A 17321-nucleotide genomic window follows, 5' to 3' on the forward strand; every position below is an offset into this window, starting at 1 on the left:
CGCCTCCTTCATCGCCGGCACGTCGTCGAGGCCGCGGCGGCCACGTGAGAGCCGCGCGCGTGCTTCGAGCCCTCCCCAAGTTCGCGGCCGTAGGATGGTGTGCGGCATCACGCTGACGCCATCGCCCTCCTCATCGCCACCACCTCCTCCTCGCATGACAGAGGAGGAGGAGGCCTGGCTCCTTCAACGTGTCATGGAAGACTCCGTGAACATGCACGACGAGCGCCAGTAGGTGGGCCTGTTGACCATGATGGCCCTCTCTACTGCCGGCGACGTGGCTATGCCGGAGCTTGAGATGATAAGGATGGAGGAGGTGTTGGATCACGAGCCCGTCGCCGCGTTCCACCCGGGCCTGGTTGGCCAGCGGTGGAGCTGGTCGTGCATGGTTTTGGAGATGGCCGACACCGTGGGGCATGAACTGGTGCCCCACGCTGCCGTGGTCACCGGAGCGGGAGACGTCACCATGGGAGGAGGCGGTGCAGGCGTAGGAGGCGTCACCACAGCATCGACGGGCACGGCAGGAGCGCGCGCGCGACGGATTTCTTTTGTTTTGTTATGTTAACTAGCAAAAATACCCGTGCGTTGCAACGAGAGATGAAAAAATAGCACAAGACTCTAAAATGATAAGCATTTCAAGACTTTCATACAACAGGAGATGAAAGATAGCACATGTCTCTAAAATGATAAGCATTTGAAGATCTTCCTATGTGCACGCCCACTGTTTTAATATGGCGTATAATGAATCGATTGACAGTAGGTGTTTTCAGGGTTTTCAGGCTGCTATTGTAAACATCAAATGTGGTGTGAGCCAACTTAGTTCAACTTATTAGGTCAATTTGAAATTAAAAATTTTGGACCAAATGCCATGAGCTAAATTTAGAAGTAAATGAAAAGAAATAGTATTGTGATTTTTTTTAAAGTAAGGCATCGTAGTAGCAAGCAAAACCTTATCAACACCTCCCCTTCCACTTGTTTGTGTTAGTGAGAACAGGAATGCTGCCTTATCAACACCTCCCCTTCCACTCGTCGCGACTTGCGTGAACTCCAAACCCTATCTCACTAATAGAAAACGGAGTATTAAAACCGGTTCGTCAGGGCCTTTAGTGCCGGTTCCATAACCGGCACTAATTGGTGGGCACTAAAGGCCCCCCTCCTTTAGTACCGGTTCGGCACGAACCGGCGCTAAAGTGCCACCACGTGGCATGAGCTCGCGCCCTGGTATGGGGGACTTTTAGTACCGGTTGGTGTTACCAACCGGTACTAAAGGTTTTTTTAAAAAAAAATTGGAAATTTTTTTGATTATTTTTTTTCGATTTTTAATTTTTCTGAATTATTTGGTGATTTAGTCTCTAATCACCTCTCTTAACTGCTCAAGTGTGGATCATTCATTCCAAATCATGTAACTTCCCGACCGGTCACCCATCCCTCTCACTACTCCAGCCCGAGCGTGCTTAACTTTCGGGTTCTATTCTCCTTCGTTTCCAAGTCTACACTTGTTGTTTTCCTGACAATAGTAAGATGCCAATCCTATTAACCCTCAGGAGTTTAGCTTGAGCATGAAGTCACACATTTCACTGTTTGAGTTTGAAACTATTATTCTAAAAAAACAGTAATTATTTAGTAACACTAATATTTCTTGAATAAGTTTGACCATAGTTTGACCACAGTTTGACCATAGTTTGACCATAATTTGACCATAGTTTGACCAGATTTAACCAAATTCAAAAAATTAAAATAATTATTTAGTAACACTAATATTCGTGAATAATTATGTAGTAACATTAATACTTCTTGAATTAGTAGTTTGACCAGATTTAACAAAAAAAATTTAAAAAAAACTGAAATTTGACCATATCTTTTTTTCCTTTTGGAATTTGAGGATTCTAAAAAATTGCAAACAGGCCGTAGGCCGTCTCCATCGGATGCGCATTTTCGTGCTGAATTTTTTGATATATTATACGTTTTTTCCGACATCGTATGCAAAAGTTATATCCGTTTTACATTTTCCCTACACTTTTTGCAAGTCCAAATTTAAGTTTTCAAATTTTCCTAATTAGTAGATGTAGTAATATAACTACCTCTCAAAGGATTTTATTTTTGAAGTTTTTATTATTTTCTTTTGATTTTTTTCAGAACTGAAATGGCGACACACGGGGGGGGGGGGTAGAGTTTGAAAATTGCCCTATAGTGTCGGTTTGTGTCACAAACCGGTACTATAGGTCAGACCCCTTTAGTACCGGTTCGTGGCACAAACCGGTACTAAAGGTTAGCCCTTTAGTACCGGTTTGTGCCACGAACGGGTACTAAAGGTGATCGTGGGGCCCCAGCCTGACGCCAGCCTGCCATCACCCCTTTAGTACCGGTTCGTGGCACGAACTGGTACTAAAGGTTGAACACGAACCGGCATTAATGCATAGTCGTTCGAACCGGCACTAATGGTACCATTAGTGCCGGCTCAAATTCAAACCGGCACTAATGTGCTTCACGTTTGACCCTTTTTCTACTAGTGTCTCCCCAACTTCAACATTGCTCCTTTCTGGTCGCATGTCATATATAGCCAACAACCATCAATGGTTGACACGTTGCAATAGGGGAAACTTGGACATGTGTCCAATATTAATAAATACATTCGCGGTTCATGAAAATTCTATGTGCAAAACAGGACTGATTGTTACAATTAACATTATAAAATAAATTTGAGTTTATGTGGTATTCGAGAGTTAACCTGAGCTCCCAGTTTGCTTCTGAGTCCCCTATCTTCCATTTGGTGTGAAATCGATGGGTTACGACGTTAATCCCAGAAAACAAAAAATGTTACTATTTAAAGATGTAACATTTGTTTTACTCCCTCCATTCCCTTATATAAGGTCACAAACTCATATTACAGGTACCAAGATAAAATTTAATGACTTCTTTGCAAGTCAACTTTTCTTTTCGTTAATCGGGATCATTAATACACCACAAGCAAGCAACGAATGAATGGGAAGGAAGTGGCTGAGTGTCATTATGACTACATGCATGTAAGTATTAAAAAGTTGCTAGTATGAAAAAACATCATTAATTTTTACCTTGATTATTGTTGGTGGCCTTATATTGATGCAAAAAGTATTTTTGATAGTGTCCTTGTATAAGGGAATGAAGGGAGTATCAAGTTTTCACCAGATTATCGATCAAATATATGGCACTCCATAGATACACAAAGAGTGGTCAAAATTTATTGTTGATTTTGGATCAAAATAAGATTCCTTGGTTTCTCAAAAATAAACAAACTTGCTTCCAGTTGAAGAATTAGCTCCGCATATGATGCTCAATGGGAGCAAATAATTGTGTAAATCTATGCAAAACCAAAAGTGAAAAATACATTGCAATTTCAAAGAAAAAAATTATAATCCAGTCCCGTGTCCCGTCGAATCATCATCAGTGAAATACATGATTCACTTTCTTCTTTGAAATTGATATTAAGAAAGTCATCATCCTGACTCGTGTTCCTGCCATGTGCCTTAACTTTCTCTACCACTTTGATCTTTGGAAGCTTCTATGAACATTTGAGGGGGTCGCGCCTGCAGCCACCATTGCAGTCATGATTGGGGTCGTAGCCGCAGAAGTATGTCCGACGAAGAGAGGGATCGAACCAAATTCATGTGGGTATGCGGGCTCCAAACCATCAGCCTCCCACTTGACTTACTTTGCACCATGAACATGTATGTTGCTAGGGCCGTCTCTAGGAAGTTGAGGCCCTGGAGCAAAATGAAAAATGGGACACTAAATTTTGAAATTTTATAAAAATATATAGTAACTAAATTATATAACTTGGTGTTATTTCGTAGTACATATTTAGAAATATATATCCAGTATTATGGAAGATAGTAAGGATTATACTCGCAAAAAAAAGATAGAAAGGATTATACTGAACCAATAAACAGATCAAATATTCTGGAGACTGGCTTTTCTACTCTCAGGTGTGTGCACTCCCTCTATCTAGGCCGTCCAGTTTCATATGGACTTCCTCGAGATCGGGACACTGCTCTAGTGTGCATGCCGGGTTTGCAAGTCATATGAACAGTAATACATCACTAATGCAGAACCGGGCAATAGCACCGGTTCATAAGGCCCTTTAGTGCTGGTTCGGTAACTGGCACTAAAGTGTGGGCACTAAAGCGCCCCCCCCCCTTTAGTACCGGTTCAGCACGAACCGGTGCTAAAGGGCAACCACGTGGCACGAGCCAGCTCCGGGGGGCGTGTAGGACATTAGTACCGGCTGGTAACACCAACCGGTACTAATTGTTTGGGTGTGTTTTGGTTTTATTTTTTATTTTTACTTTAATTTTGTGTTTTCAATTTAAATTAGTAATTGTTTTACATTATAATGAGTTATTAAATCATTAGGTGAAAGTACCGCAGATTAGTTTGACTGGATGCATGTGGATCCTAGAAAGTCATCAAGTATATGCCATATCCATATTATATATACTTGATCACCTAATTAAGTGATCGAGGTAATATGGATATGGCATATACTTGATCACTTAGCTAGAATCCATCCAGTTGAAACTAATCTGCGGTTTCTTTCATAAATGATATAATAACTCATCATCATCATATTAATATAAAAACTCTTGCATCATATATATCATCACCAACAACAGTTTTCATAGCTAGCTAAAAATCATCATATAATAGTCGTCTCATTACCACTACTTAATCATCATATAGTCATTACCGCTATCTAATCACCACCAACACTAGCATAAAGAAGAAACATTCACTTGTACCAGAAGCCAAGATATCATCGAGTTCAACATGGTAATGATATTATAAGCGTTCATAACACCACAAAAGCAAATCAATCTTTGAGATTAAGTTCAGGACGAAGAACACGGACATGAGAAGACAAGTACTAAGAGCATGAACTAGCTAATCACTCCTACTGCTCTCTCTCAGGTAAAATAGTATAGAACATGTATAGCTTTCCTGATTCATCATATTGGAGCATGCAGATGAACATGTCTCCTAATCGTGGGTTGCGCTTCTTATTGCTGCCCCTACTACTTCTCTGTGATCGTTCACAATTTTTCTCCGGTCTTTTACTATTAAACATTCCTCGCTATTAGAAATCTTGAATGCACTAAAGTGCATTGTAGGATATCTTGGTCGTAAGCTAACAATATTGATGATACCTTTAGTCTCGATCCAATCAGGCACAACATTCATCAGGAGTCCCTGTTGAAGAACATTGTATAGTAACATACTTATCAATGAAGTTTAGCTTAAAAAAATAATGTATGCAAAAGATGCACTGAGGAGAAATAATAGAAATCTTACCATCTTTCCTAAATATATGTGACCGTAGTTCAGTACGAACACTATTGGTCGCACGTTTTGAGTACTAACATTTCTAGGTGCAGGAAAAAATATTGTCTTGACAGCATCAAGATCCTCAAGCCATGAAACATAATGACTTGTCTCCTCGCAGTTTAGTTCAGCCCCGGGACAGTGGACGGTCCTGTCTACCAAGTGCCGGAGATGTTTGCTTGATTGAAAATAAGTTGTCAATATAAATTACTTGTCAACTCTTTTTGAATAAACAATATCAAAGACATAAATATGGTTAAGAAACTCACATAATGGTAGAACTGGAGGCGTCTGCACATCGACTTAGATGTCTCTATTACCTTCAATATCATCTTCCGGACGAATATCAAAGGTGATAACCATATCAGGCTCAAATGCATAAGCCTTGCATAGTGCTTGCCAAGTTTTGCATTCAAAATAGGTGTATGTGTCTGCATTGTATAATTTGACGTTGAAGGTCTAACCATGCTCGGTCTTCAAGTAAAACTTTTTTTACCTCCATAGTTTTGTTAGGACTGAAACCTATCTTATCCAAAACGAAAATTCTTACATGGCAGGGGATACGCTAGTAGAATAGTGAAAAAAATAAAATTAAAAGTTCACTACTGGAATCAGCTAATTTGCCATCTGCCAGCTCTTTGCCGTCTGCTAGCTGACAGCAAAGAAGCTCTTTGCCATCAGCTACCAAAAAGCAGACGGCAAAGATCAGGCTGACGGCAAAGAAGCTCTTTGCCGTCCGCCAGATCTTTGTCGTCCGCCAGCAGACGGCAAAGAATCTTTGCCGTCAGCTGGCAGACGGCAAAGAGAGAGGTGGCCCCCACCCCCCGCCCGTTTGGGAAAAACTTAACGGCCCACCTCCTTGCCGTCTACCAGCAGACGGCAAAGAGGCAAAAGGGCGGACGGCAAAGAGGGGCGGACGGCAAACAGGGAAGTATCTAACGGCCCGTACCCCCCGCCCCTCTCTGTTCTCTCCTCGCCCCGCCACCACTTCCCACCCCACCGCCGCCGCCGCCTCTCGCCCCCGCCGCCGCCGCCCCGTCGCCCCCACCGGGGCCCCCCGGGCCCCGCCGCCGGCCGCCGCCCCGCGCCCCCGCCGGGCCGCCCCGCGCCCCGGCCACCCGGCCAGCTCCTCCACCGCCCCGCCCCTCCTCCACCGGCCCTGCCCCAGGTGAGCCCCCTCCTTTTTTCTGTTTTTTTTTTTAGTTTTAGTTTAGATTTAGTTTTAGGTTTAGTTTTAGTTTAGTTTTAGGTTTAGATTTAGTTTTTTCCTTTTTTCTGTTTTATTAGTTTTAGGTTTATGTTTAGTTTAGATTTAGTTTTAGTTTTAGTTTAGTTTAGTTTGAGGAAAGAAGAAGAAGAAGAGAAAAAGAGGAGAGGAGGAGAAGAAGAAGAGGAAAAAGGAAAGGAAGAAGAAGAAGAGGAGGAGGAGAAGAAAAAAGAAGAAGAGAAGAAGAAGAAGAAAAAAGAGGAGAGAAAAGACCGACAGACCCCGACCCGACCGGCACCCCGACCCCGACCCGGCACCCCGACACGACACCCCGACCCCGAGACCCCGACCGACACCCCGACCCGACCCCGACCCCACCCGACCGACCCGACCCAGACCGACCCCGACACCGACACGACACCCCGACACCGACACCCTGACACCACACCCACCCTTACCCCGACACCGACACGGCACCCCGACCAGACACCCCGACCCTGAGACCCCGACCCGGCACCCTGACCCGACACCCCGACCCCGAGACCCCGACACGGCACCCCGACACCGACAGGACACCCCGACCACCGACACCTCCCGAAAAGGTGTTCTTTGGCCTTCCAGAGGCCGACGGGGTCATATATTTGTGAATTATTAGTTAGGTCATATATTTTTTGATTTTGTTATGAAAAACATCATATATAATTGTGTTGATCGTGTAGTTTTAAATGTGCAGTTGTTTCATCGCTGCGAGGTTTGGTGTTCGACGACCTCGCCGTGCGTTTGACGAGCTCTGCCCCTTCGTTCGTGGGTGAGCACAAATGACAAGTCCTCCTCCCCCATTAATTATTTGATCTATTCCGATGAAACTTGATAGCTAGCTATATATGTGTCTTGAATCATCAGTATGCGTAACCAATATGTGTCTCCCGTTCGAGTCGGCATCAGCACGGATGGGTTCAGTGTGTTTGGTATGACGGCAGCCCAATACAGTTGTTGGCCCGTATTTGTCTTTCCACTCAATCTCGGACAGATTATGCAAAGAAAGAACATTTTCCTGACGTTGATAATTCCAGGACCCAACTATCCGGGCAAAAATATGAATGTGTACATGCAGCCGCTTAAGGACGAATTGCAAGAAGCCTGGGATAATGGGTTCAAGACATACGACGCCTTTAGCAAACGGAACTTCATAATGTGTGTCTGGTACATGTACTCGACGCATGACTTGCCGGCGTATGCGCTATTCGTTGGCTGGTGTGTGCATGGAAGGTTCCCGTGCCCCACATGCAAGGGAGCTCTTGAGTTTCGTTGGCTTCAGGCCGGTCGCAAGTTTTCTTGCTTCGACATGCATAGACAGTTCCTGGATCCTCGCCATAAGTTCAGGAAAGACAAGAAGAACTTCATCAGGGGTAGAGTTGTCAAAAACTCTGCACCACCTGCATTGACAGGCCAACAGACCCTGGATCAGTTAAACGCTCTCGAGCCAGATCCACAACGTCCATGGTACTTCAAGGGGTATAATACTAAGCACGCGTGGACTCACAAAATATGCTTATGGGATCTGCCTTACTTCAAAGACCTCCTTTGCCCACACAACATCGACGTGATGCACACTGAGAAGAATATCGCCGAGGCACTTTTTGGTACATTGTTCGGCATAGATGGGAAGTCAAAGGATAATACTAAGGCTAGAGTCGATCTGGAGGCGCTATGTGATAGGCCGTTACAAAACATGAAAGAACCGAAAGGAAAGCAGAACTGGATGAAGCCAAAGGCATGGTTCAATCTTGGAAGGCCAGCTATGAGGGAAATTCTCTTGTGGGTGCAACAGCAGTTGATGTTCCCCGATGGGTATGCAGCGAATCTAAAGAGGGGAGCGAATCTTGATAAACTGAAGATATTTGGTCTCAAGAGTCATGATTGGCACATATGGATTGAGCGGGTAATGCCGGTGATGTTGCGTGGCTTCATCCCGGAGGATGAATGGCTAGTACTGGCAGAACTCAGCTATTTCTTCCGTGTTCTTTGTGCGAAAGAACTATCGCCTGGCGTGCTAGAAGAAATGGATGATACCATGCCAAATTTCAACATTTTCACAGTTCATTTTGTAGTGATTTTCAATTTCACGGTCATTTAGCTCTCTAAACAATTCGATAAATGACTGAAAAACAGCAAATGATGTCAGAACGTGTTGAAAATTGATGACGCCGCTTTGAATGCTAAATACTGAACGCAAAAGAAGTCCGGAGTTGAAATAAGTATAAAAAACATTGAAGTGCCCGTGTAACAGATGAGTTCTCGTCCGAAACCTTAATACTCCGAAAGAGATTGTCCAGTTTGTAGACGAAGTGCGTCCGGTTTTTGCCGTGACCCTCTCTACTCTTTTGCAATGCTATGCGGGTGAAATGATGATACCATGCTAAGTTTCAACATTTTCAGAGTTTATTTTGTAGTGATTTTCAATTTCACGGTCATTTACCTCTCTGAACAAATCGGTAAATGACTGAGAAACAACAAATGATGTCAGAACGTGTTGGAAATTGATGACGCCGCTTTGAATGCTGCGTACTGAACGCAAAAGAAGTTGGGATTTCAAATAAGTATAAACAACATTGAAGTGCCCGTGTAATAGATGAGTTCTCGTCCGAAACCCTGATACTCCGAAAGACATTGTCAGTTTGTACACGAAGTGCGTTCAGTTTTTGCCGTGACCCTCTCTACTCTTTCGCACATGCTATGCGGGTGAAATGATGATACCATGAAAAGTTTCAACATTTTTAGAGTTCATTTTGTAGTGATTTTCAATTTCACGATCATTTAGCTCTCTAAAGAATTCGGTAAATGACTGAAAAACAGCAAATAATGTCAGAACATGTTGGAAATTGATGACGTCGCTTTAAATGTTGCATACTGAACACAAAAAGTCCGGAGTTCAAATAAGTTATTAAAAATAAAAAAGAGGTGCAATGCTAGTTAATTAGCTTCAAGCCTTTCGGAATAGTGTAGACTGCACTGCACATAGCTCAGTGCAATCTATGCTATTCCGAAAGGCTTGAAGCTAAGCAACGTGCAGGTGAGCATTGCGCCTCTTCGCCATTGTCTCTGCACTCACGCTTATAAACCGCTCATACTGCCTCTCTCTTGGCGAGGTGGGACTCAAAATCAGCTTACTAAAAAACTCTAGTACCGGTTTATGCCATGAACCGGTACTAAAGGTCTTTGGGGGAGGCCCAGCCTGACCATAGCCTGACATAGCCTCATTAGTATCGATTCGTGGCATGAACCGGTACTAAAGGTTGCCCACGAACCGGTACTAATGATGTCCGCCCGCCTAGCCGTTGGAACCGGCACTAATAGTCACGTTAGTGCCGGCTCAAATTTAAACCGGCACTAATGTGCTTCACATTTGACCATTTTTCTATTAGTACATGCAATGCGGGGTACAGAAACAATATTTGACTCCTAGTGGGCTGCATAAGGTACTGTTCCTGATATGTCATCTCAACCTGACATGACTTGTGTCATGGCCTACAGAATACATGTCGCCCGTGGTTCAGAAACGTAATGTAGTGTTCAAACTAGGCAAAATATTGTTTATTCTTGTCTTCTCCCAGATTACTACTTCAGATAAATATGCCATTAAATGTATGCACAAGTCACTCTATGTCTTTTGTTGTTGTGGCGGAGACACCTATGTCTTTTTGTTATTTTGAAACTTTGGGCTTATACTTCAGATCTGACGAAGATTTTCACTTTTGAAAATTAATCACTACCAGCATCAAAATGCAGAAGGCAGGAAAAAAACACGAGCTAGCATGCACATCGAAAGAATAGAGCGGCTAGACTTGACTGCAGTCCTGAAGTTACAGTGACTTGTCTACCAGTGCCATGCATGTCGGCCATGTGAGCTACATGTCTAGGATATAGTGCTGCACAGCTAGGTGGTCAAGGAATAAAAAAAACTAATGCTCTCAGATTCCCTCACTAATTCTGCAAACACCATGCACCAGAACAGCCTCTTGCACGCATGGTGAGTGATTTGGATGGTCAGGATAACGGGAGTCGGCACACCTGAGAGTAGCCACACCTTTCCGAATATTCTGTGGAAAAGCGTTATGATATAAATAATGAAAAGCGTTATGGGATCAACTGATGAAAGGTAAATTGATCAATGGAGACGCTACCCTAGCTATACAAACTCGAATCTTCAATCGGGCCATCGGGGGTAGCGCGCTGACTCCGCCATGGTCCGCCCCTGCACCATCGTAGCACGCACACACGCTCGGCGGCGGCCATGGCGTCACAGCTCAACCAACTCATGCTCACCACACACAGCACACCCCTCCTCGCTGCATATCTTTTTCCTCAGGGTCATCATCCATCCATCTTCATCCTTTTGAGATTTCGCCCCAACGGTGTATCTTTTTTCTCATTATCATCATCCATCCATCTCTCGCCTCGGTTCTAATTCCTTTTCTCACCCTTGCCTATTGATCCCAGTTGGCTTATTGATTTGAACTTGCAGCCGTATTTAAATAGGTTTATGTGTGTACAAGAAAGCGATGTGGGATTATGTAATAGGGAATCAAAATCTCTCCTTCGTACAAAAACATGGTGTAGCTCAGTTGGATGCCTCGTTCTAAACTGAACAAGGCACAGCAGCGGAAGGATTTTTCTGCTTCTAACGACGTACGACGACGGACGAAAATTAGGATCGCAAGTACGGACGAAAATTAAGAAGCAAGAAGCAATAGCTCTTTTATTATTAGATTATTAGATTATTAGATTATTAGATAAAGAGATAAAGAGATAAAGATTATGTCTATGTGGACTATGGAACTGGGCCGTTTTTTGGCCGTGATGTTTAATTACGTTTTCTGTTTTTATGTTTGCATTTTTTTTGGTATTTTGTTTTAGTTTTTGCATTTTTTTAATCACCTCCACCTCGGATATGATTCGGGGTGCGGCCGTGCGTTGGACGCACCGACAACCTAACGGCCCCAAGCAGACATAAATGTTTTAAATAGCGGGCTATGAAAAATAGCGGCGGGTCTACAAATTAACTATAGCGGGCTAAAGCGGGCTATTTATGAAGGTGACCATTTAGCGACACCCTGCTGTCGGCTATTTAAAACTATGGCGGACATTGACGACTTCATTACCACCCCAAACGGACGAAAACAGACCAGACCAGACGTCCGTTTGAGGTCGTGCGCTGGAGTTGGCCTTAGCTGTTCATCCATCTCATCTCACTCACACTACTACTGATCTACAGCGTACTTGAGTTCACTACCTACTAGTTCACTTCCTTCGGCACCAAGCTCTCTCCCGCAAAGATGTCTACGGTGACCAGAGGCTCGCCGCCTTCAAGTGCTGCTCCAAAGGTAATCAACGGCGACCCACTCCTAAGGCCAATGCATTTTTGCCATTTTTTTGCTGCTTTCTCTCTGTGCCGACACATGACTTGATCCTGTGACACCGGGCTTACCATTTAATCAAACTGCAGAGGCTGCCATGGCCGGAGCCAAGGCCGCGGCTGTCGCCACCATCGCTGCCGCAGTCTCCACCGTGAGTCCATTAGAAGCAACCACTCACTGACTCGCCCTACATTTTTTAGAATATCGTCTGATGTCGTCCGTGCGATTTCTCTGCAGCTGGCGAGCGTGAGGATGCTGCCATGGGAGAGTGCGCACCTCAACCCGACCGGGCAGGCGCTCATCATCTCCACCGTCGCCGGGATGGCCTACTTCATCATCGCCGACAAGATCATCCTCTTAATGGCCAGGAAGCACTCCTTCGAGGACGCGCCAGACCACCTTAAGAACACCTTCTTCCACTGATTACGCTATAAAAGATCTATTAGTAGTGCGCAATAAACTACACTGCGGCTCGTACGGCTGCACATGTCTGCTCTAACATGGTTAAGAGTATTTTTATTATTTTTCGATCTAAGCCACTATCCAAATCACCATCATCACACGAAGCACTTATTCTACTTTCAATTTCTTTGTCAGCATTTTGATCATGGATGTATAATTGGGCAAAGTTGGGCTTCTGGCCTGTTGGAGGAATTAATGAACCTATCTTATGGTGTACCTGTCCGCTTATTCGGAATACATATGGACCAGTACCGTCATTGATACTTTTGTCTATTTGAGAGCCAAGAGATGTGAAATTAAATAGGCAATTGTATTGTCGTATGTGGTTCATGAATTCACGGCTCTCCTGGTCTCCATTGAAACGCATCAAGCATGCAAGGACTGGGGAAGGTGGCTGGAAGGCTGAAATTTTAACACGGCCAGCACTGCAGCAGCGGTTGAACTCAACATTTCTCTTTAGCCAACTACAGTTCTTGTGGATTCGTTCTTCCCACCAGAAAGCTGCATCACAGTGTCGGCATCTAAAACACGGGGAACCAAGATTCGACCGGCCACGGTAAGTAGCTGGAATAACCAGCAAGAGGGCAAAGTCAGATTTAACGGAAGAAATAGGTTGCATGATATGTGGGAAGTGGTCAGTAATATGGTGAAACCTTTAAGGGCATCGATGAACTCAACATCAAGGGGTAAACGGGGTTGTCCATTGGGATCAGATGGTGGCCCGTTGCGCACCATTTTTAACTGCTAGCTTAATTTGATGCGAGCAGCACGATTTTCCCTTGCGTGTTGCACAGAGTATTGAGGGAAGAATTCATCTCCTGGTTTATACGGCAGTATAGAACATGATTATCAAGGTAAAGAAAATGCTGTAAAGCAGCATAAGTAGAGGTGAATTAACATACTCTTTCTTTTCGGCCGTCCAATTGAACTGTGCATAGTAAGTGGTTCGTTAATCCTTGCCCTCTTACATTGGGGCAGGACTCTACTTGGCCCACTAACGCAAGGTGGCTGGCGTGCATCGCTTCCATAGGATTGTATTTGAGAACGTTTAGGCATTTTTATTCTACTTAGGTTCAGCACATCTCACAAACAGATTATACGGTATCTGAAAGAAAGGAAAGGAAACAACCAAAATGGATGTGGCAAGTTGGAACGAAAATCAAACAAATCGCATTGAAGTACAACTGAAATCACAGTAACAAATAAAACATAATAATGAAAAAGCAACAGTATGTAAGAATGAGTTAGATGTGGAACCTGTCCAGAAGCCATGGTTGCAATTGGGTGTAATGCAGGAAGCCCGGAGCAATTCCAACCCGGAAATCCCAAACGAATGAGCACTGCGAACCTGCAAGGAAGGAAGGAAGTTCCGTACATATGAAAACATGTAGGAGAATTAGGAGTAAGATGAATATATAGCAAGAACAGACCAAAGCAACAGGCATGGCGGACAGACGACACAAATGGCAGGAAGGGATGTTGGGAGGCATAATATATAAGGAAGAAGGGGAGGTAGGGGTAACACACCAACAGGGAAAATTAATCACCATCATCACCCCTGAAGTTAATCACCATCATCACCATTATCGTAGGAGGTAGACAGTGGGCCTTGAAGGCGGCAGTTTCAGCTTCGGTTACGGGAAGGGAAGGGGCGTGTGGTAGAGCTGCAAGGTATGGAGGACGATAGCCGGTGGTGGAAGCCGACGGCGCGGAAAGCCGCCGCAGCCGCCATTAAATACGTGAACGCTGCAAGGCTGAAAAAATGAAAACAGGAACGAAGGGGCTATGGAGGAAGTGTAGAGGGGATGGGGGTTAGACCGTACGGGCGCTGAAACAGTCCCGCGACATAATGCCGCCGATCCATGGCGCATCGAGGAGGGAGTAACGCCGCCGCATCGAGAGGAGGAACGACGGCGAGGCGGAGGAACAGATGGGAACTGTTCGTTCGGGGGCCTGGGTAACCTAGGCTGTTAGCGTGGGAGTGGGAATAAGTGGGCCAGCCCAATTACGGACAAAAAGAGGAGGTCGCTCCGCGGAGTAGCGGCCCGCGAGACGGCGCGCGACGCGAGCGGGCGAGGAATGACGCCCGAATTTAATCTGGATCATAGGTTTGAGAATCCGACGGCCGAGACAGTCAAATTGCTGTGGATGCGTGTAGCTAGCCTCGTTATACTGTTTCTCAACAATGTTCAGCGAGAGAGGCAAGGCGATGCAGATCAGGCCTTGCGCTTCTATCGGTGCGAGCACTTATCTGATGAAGTTACCATGTAATCCAGCCAGTATTCTTGAATAAATGGATTCTACTAGTATTTGTTCAACTCTGGTTCATCTGCAATCACTACTCATCTTACATGTGCCAGAGCATACAAAAAAGAAGGGCACCTCCAACGCCAGCCCCTAAAAGAATACTACTAGTATTTGTACAACTCTGGTGCATCTGCCATCACTCATCTTACATGTGCCAGAGCATACAAAAAAAGACCAAACTAAAGGCATCTCCAACACCGGCCCCTAAAACAGATACAATATCTGTTTACGAGCAGGCCATCCAATGATCAAACTTCAGAAACATCTCAGATAGAATTTAAACAAACAAGATAAGTTCATACAAACCAAATGATTTTCATTCAAACCGGATCAAAATAATTACATTTTAGATATATTTCAATTAAACGAAAACGGACGACACCTTTTTATCCCAGTCTAAATATTTATCGATCATGGAGCGTTCGTGTTCTGCATCTGTCTTCTCCATGTCCAGCAAATTCAATGGCCACGGGCTCTGTGAAGTGAAGTTGCCGAAGGGGAAGAATATGACATGTGACACAACTCACATGGGACACGAGACTTGTCCATGTTGGTGTCCCAACTCCAACTCTTTCCGGCCAGAGTCTGTCATGTGGACGTCGCCGGACATGGATGGGTCGGCCTCGTGGTCGTTGCGGCTAGGCACAAACCATGCTAGCAGCGCGACCAACATGGAACTGACAACATTCGTGATCCTTGCGCCTCCTCTTCTTCCACCTCTGCGAGCACGGTGTCCATCTCCGCCTGCAGGACGCACAGCTGCAATCACTCGCGAAGGATGTCATGGGCAGGGGCCAATGACCATGAGGCCGGTCATTCCAGCATGGAGGCGGTCTGCATCTCCTCCAACGAGTAGAACTAGGATAGTATGTGGCTTGATTTTACGTTGCCTGATGTAGTATAAAAAGAAATAGATGGTGAGACTTGAGGTTTGTGCTTGCAGCAGCAGACAAATAAAGGGTGACTATGCCCTGTCCGCGGATGTGCGCGGACGTGTCCGAGAACATATCAGGGGTCACTTTTGAAATGTGTGATTGTAGATGTTGTAACATTTTTTGGCGAAAATAATTTAGATCTATTATCAAAGTTCATCAAAAATACAAAATATCTCACACAAAAAAAAATACATCGAGATTCCAAGACCACCTAGCAACCACTACTGCCGCTAGAATGAGCCGTCGACGCGTCGCTATCGCTGCTCCCCTATCGGAGCCGGCCTGATCTTGTTGATCAGAGTCATGAATTATTCATGCATGTGACCCTAAGGACCAGCGTCATGGTGCCGCAGTCGTCCCTGTTGAACCCTTGCATAGTTCTGAAGTACCTAAGACCAAATCTCACCACATAACAAGAAACCCTAACATCACCCCCTCCCAAGGAGACAACATGAATCTACCCCAGAGCTCCATCGACCACGTCCGGACGAACCAACGAACTCGATGAGGATCGGAGACCGGAAGACAAACTCGAAGAAGTAGCGTCGCCATCCGCCCGAGCGTCGCACCTGCGAGGACAAAAAAACCCTAACATAAACTACTAACCGAAGCGGAGGCACTGCAATTCCCTCCAGCCACCGGTTGCCGGAGCGGCAGGAGAGGGGAGGAAAATCCACGGGATCGTCGATGAAGTCTAGTGGGGAGAGTTTGCTCTAACTGTTTAGGGCTAGAGAGGAAAATGAAAGGAAGTTTTGGTGAGTTTTCAACAGGATTGAATCTTGATGCTCTTTTGTGTGGAAAAGGAGGATCACTTTCCCGCCACTTCATCTTCACGATACACACATCCATATGTACATATTAGTATAAACAATTGTGAGTAAAATTAATAAATTTCATTACAAATAAATCAGGTGAGGGACAAAAAAATTCCACACCCAGTGTTGGCGAACGCGCCTACACAAAAAGCATAATAGTGGATTATCTAAACTACGTAACTTCTTGTGTTTTTCTTTAAGCAGAGGCAAAAGATTTGCCTAATCTACCAGGTAAAAGAAGAATGACTATATAAAGAAAGTAAGAGGAGAATAGAGTGTGTGTTACAAGCCCCAAATTACAGCAAGATTACTCCTCCGTTACTACAAGCTCCAAATCTACGTGACTATCTATGTGACTACACCCTTACAAGAATGGTTTGACGCACTTTGCTGTGCCGTTAGTGTTATTTGGTTTCGTAAAAAAATTACTCACTCTATTTCAAATTATAAGGTGTGTTACTTTTTTAAAAAGTCAAACCTTTTAAGTTTGATCAAATTTATAGAGAAATGTATCAAAATTCATAATATCAAATCGGTATGATTAGATTCATCATGGAATGAATTTTCATACTTTTTTGTTTAATATTGTGGATGTCGATATTTTTTTGCTCTGAACTTGGTCAAAGTTAAAGAAATTTGACTTTGCAAATAATTAGTGCCCTTTATATTTTGAAACTGATGGAATATTTAATTTGGCGGGTGGGAAAGATGATGGAGTGTGTTTTACTTTTATTTATAATGTGTGAGCTGATAGGCTTTTCGTGGTGTGGTTCTTTGCTATCCGTTAACTATCATATATTTATGTGGGAAAATTATTGTGTCGGTG

The 17321-nt window shown here is 44.3% G+C and overlaps 1 protein-coding gene across 1 annotated transcript; it reads left to right on the forward strand.

Moving 5' to 3' along the window:
* The first annotated feature begins 250 nt into the window (after window positions 1-250).
* LOC125518339 lies at window positions 251-12399 on the forward strand. The gene is made up of 4 exons (XM_048683212.1): window positions 251-476; window positions 11860-11943; window positions 12066-12127; window positions 12214-12399. The coding sequence occupies exons 1-4, from the start codon at window positions 251-253 to the stop codon at window positions 12397-12399; spliced, it is 558 nt and encodes a 185-aa protein (XP_048539169.1).
* Window positions 12400-17321: the final 4922 nt, after the last annotated feature.

This window comes from Triticum urartu, chromosome 7 (assembly GCF_003073215.2).
Source record: "Triticum urartu cultivar G1812 chromosome 7, Tu2.1, whole genome shotgun sequence".
In the NCBI taxonomy this organism is placed as follows: Eukaryota; Viridiplantae; Streptophyta; class Magnoliopsida; order Poales; family Poaceae; genus Triticum; species Triticum urartu.

Bases quoted from the DNA above. Each gene is read 5' to 3' on its own strand.
- LOC125518339 (XM_048683212.1), top strand. From the start codon at position 251: ATGGCCCTCTCTACTGCCGGCGACGTGGCTATGCCGGAGCTTGAGATG. The intron at 477-11,859 runs GTGCAGGCGTAG...ACTACCTACTAG, and splicing joins CGTCACCATGGGAGGAGGCG to TTCACTTCCTTCGGCACCAA. The intron at 11,944-12,065 runs GTAATCAACGGC...ATCAAACTGCAG, and splicing joins CTTCAAGTGCTGCTCCAAAG to AGGCTGCCATGGCCGGAGCC.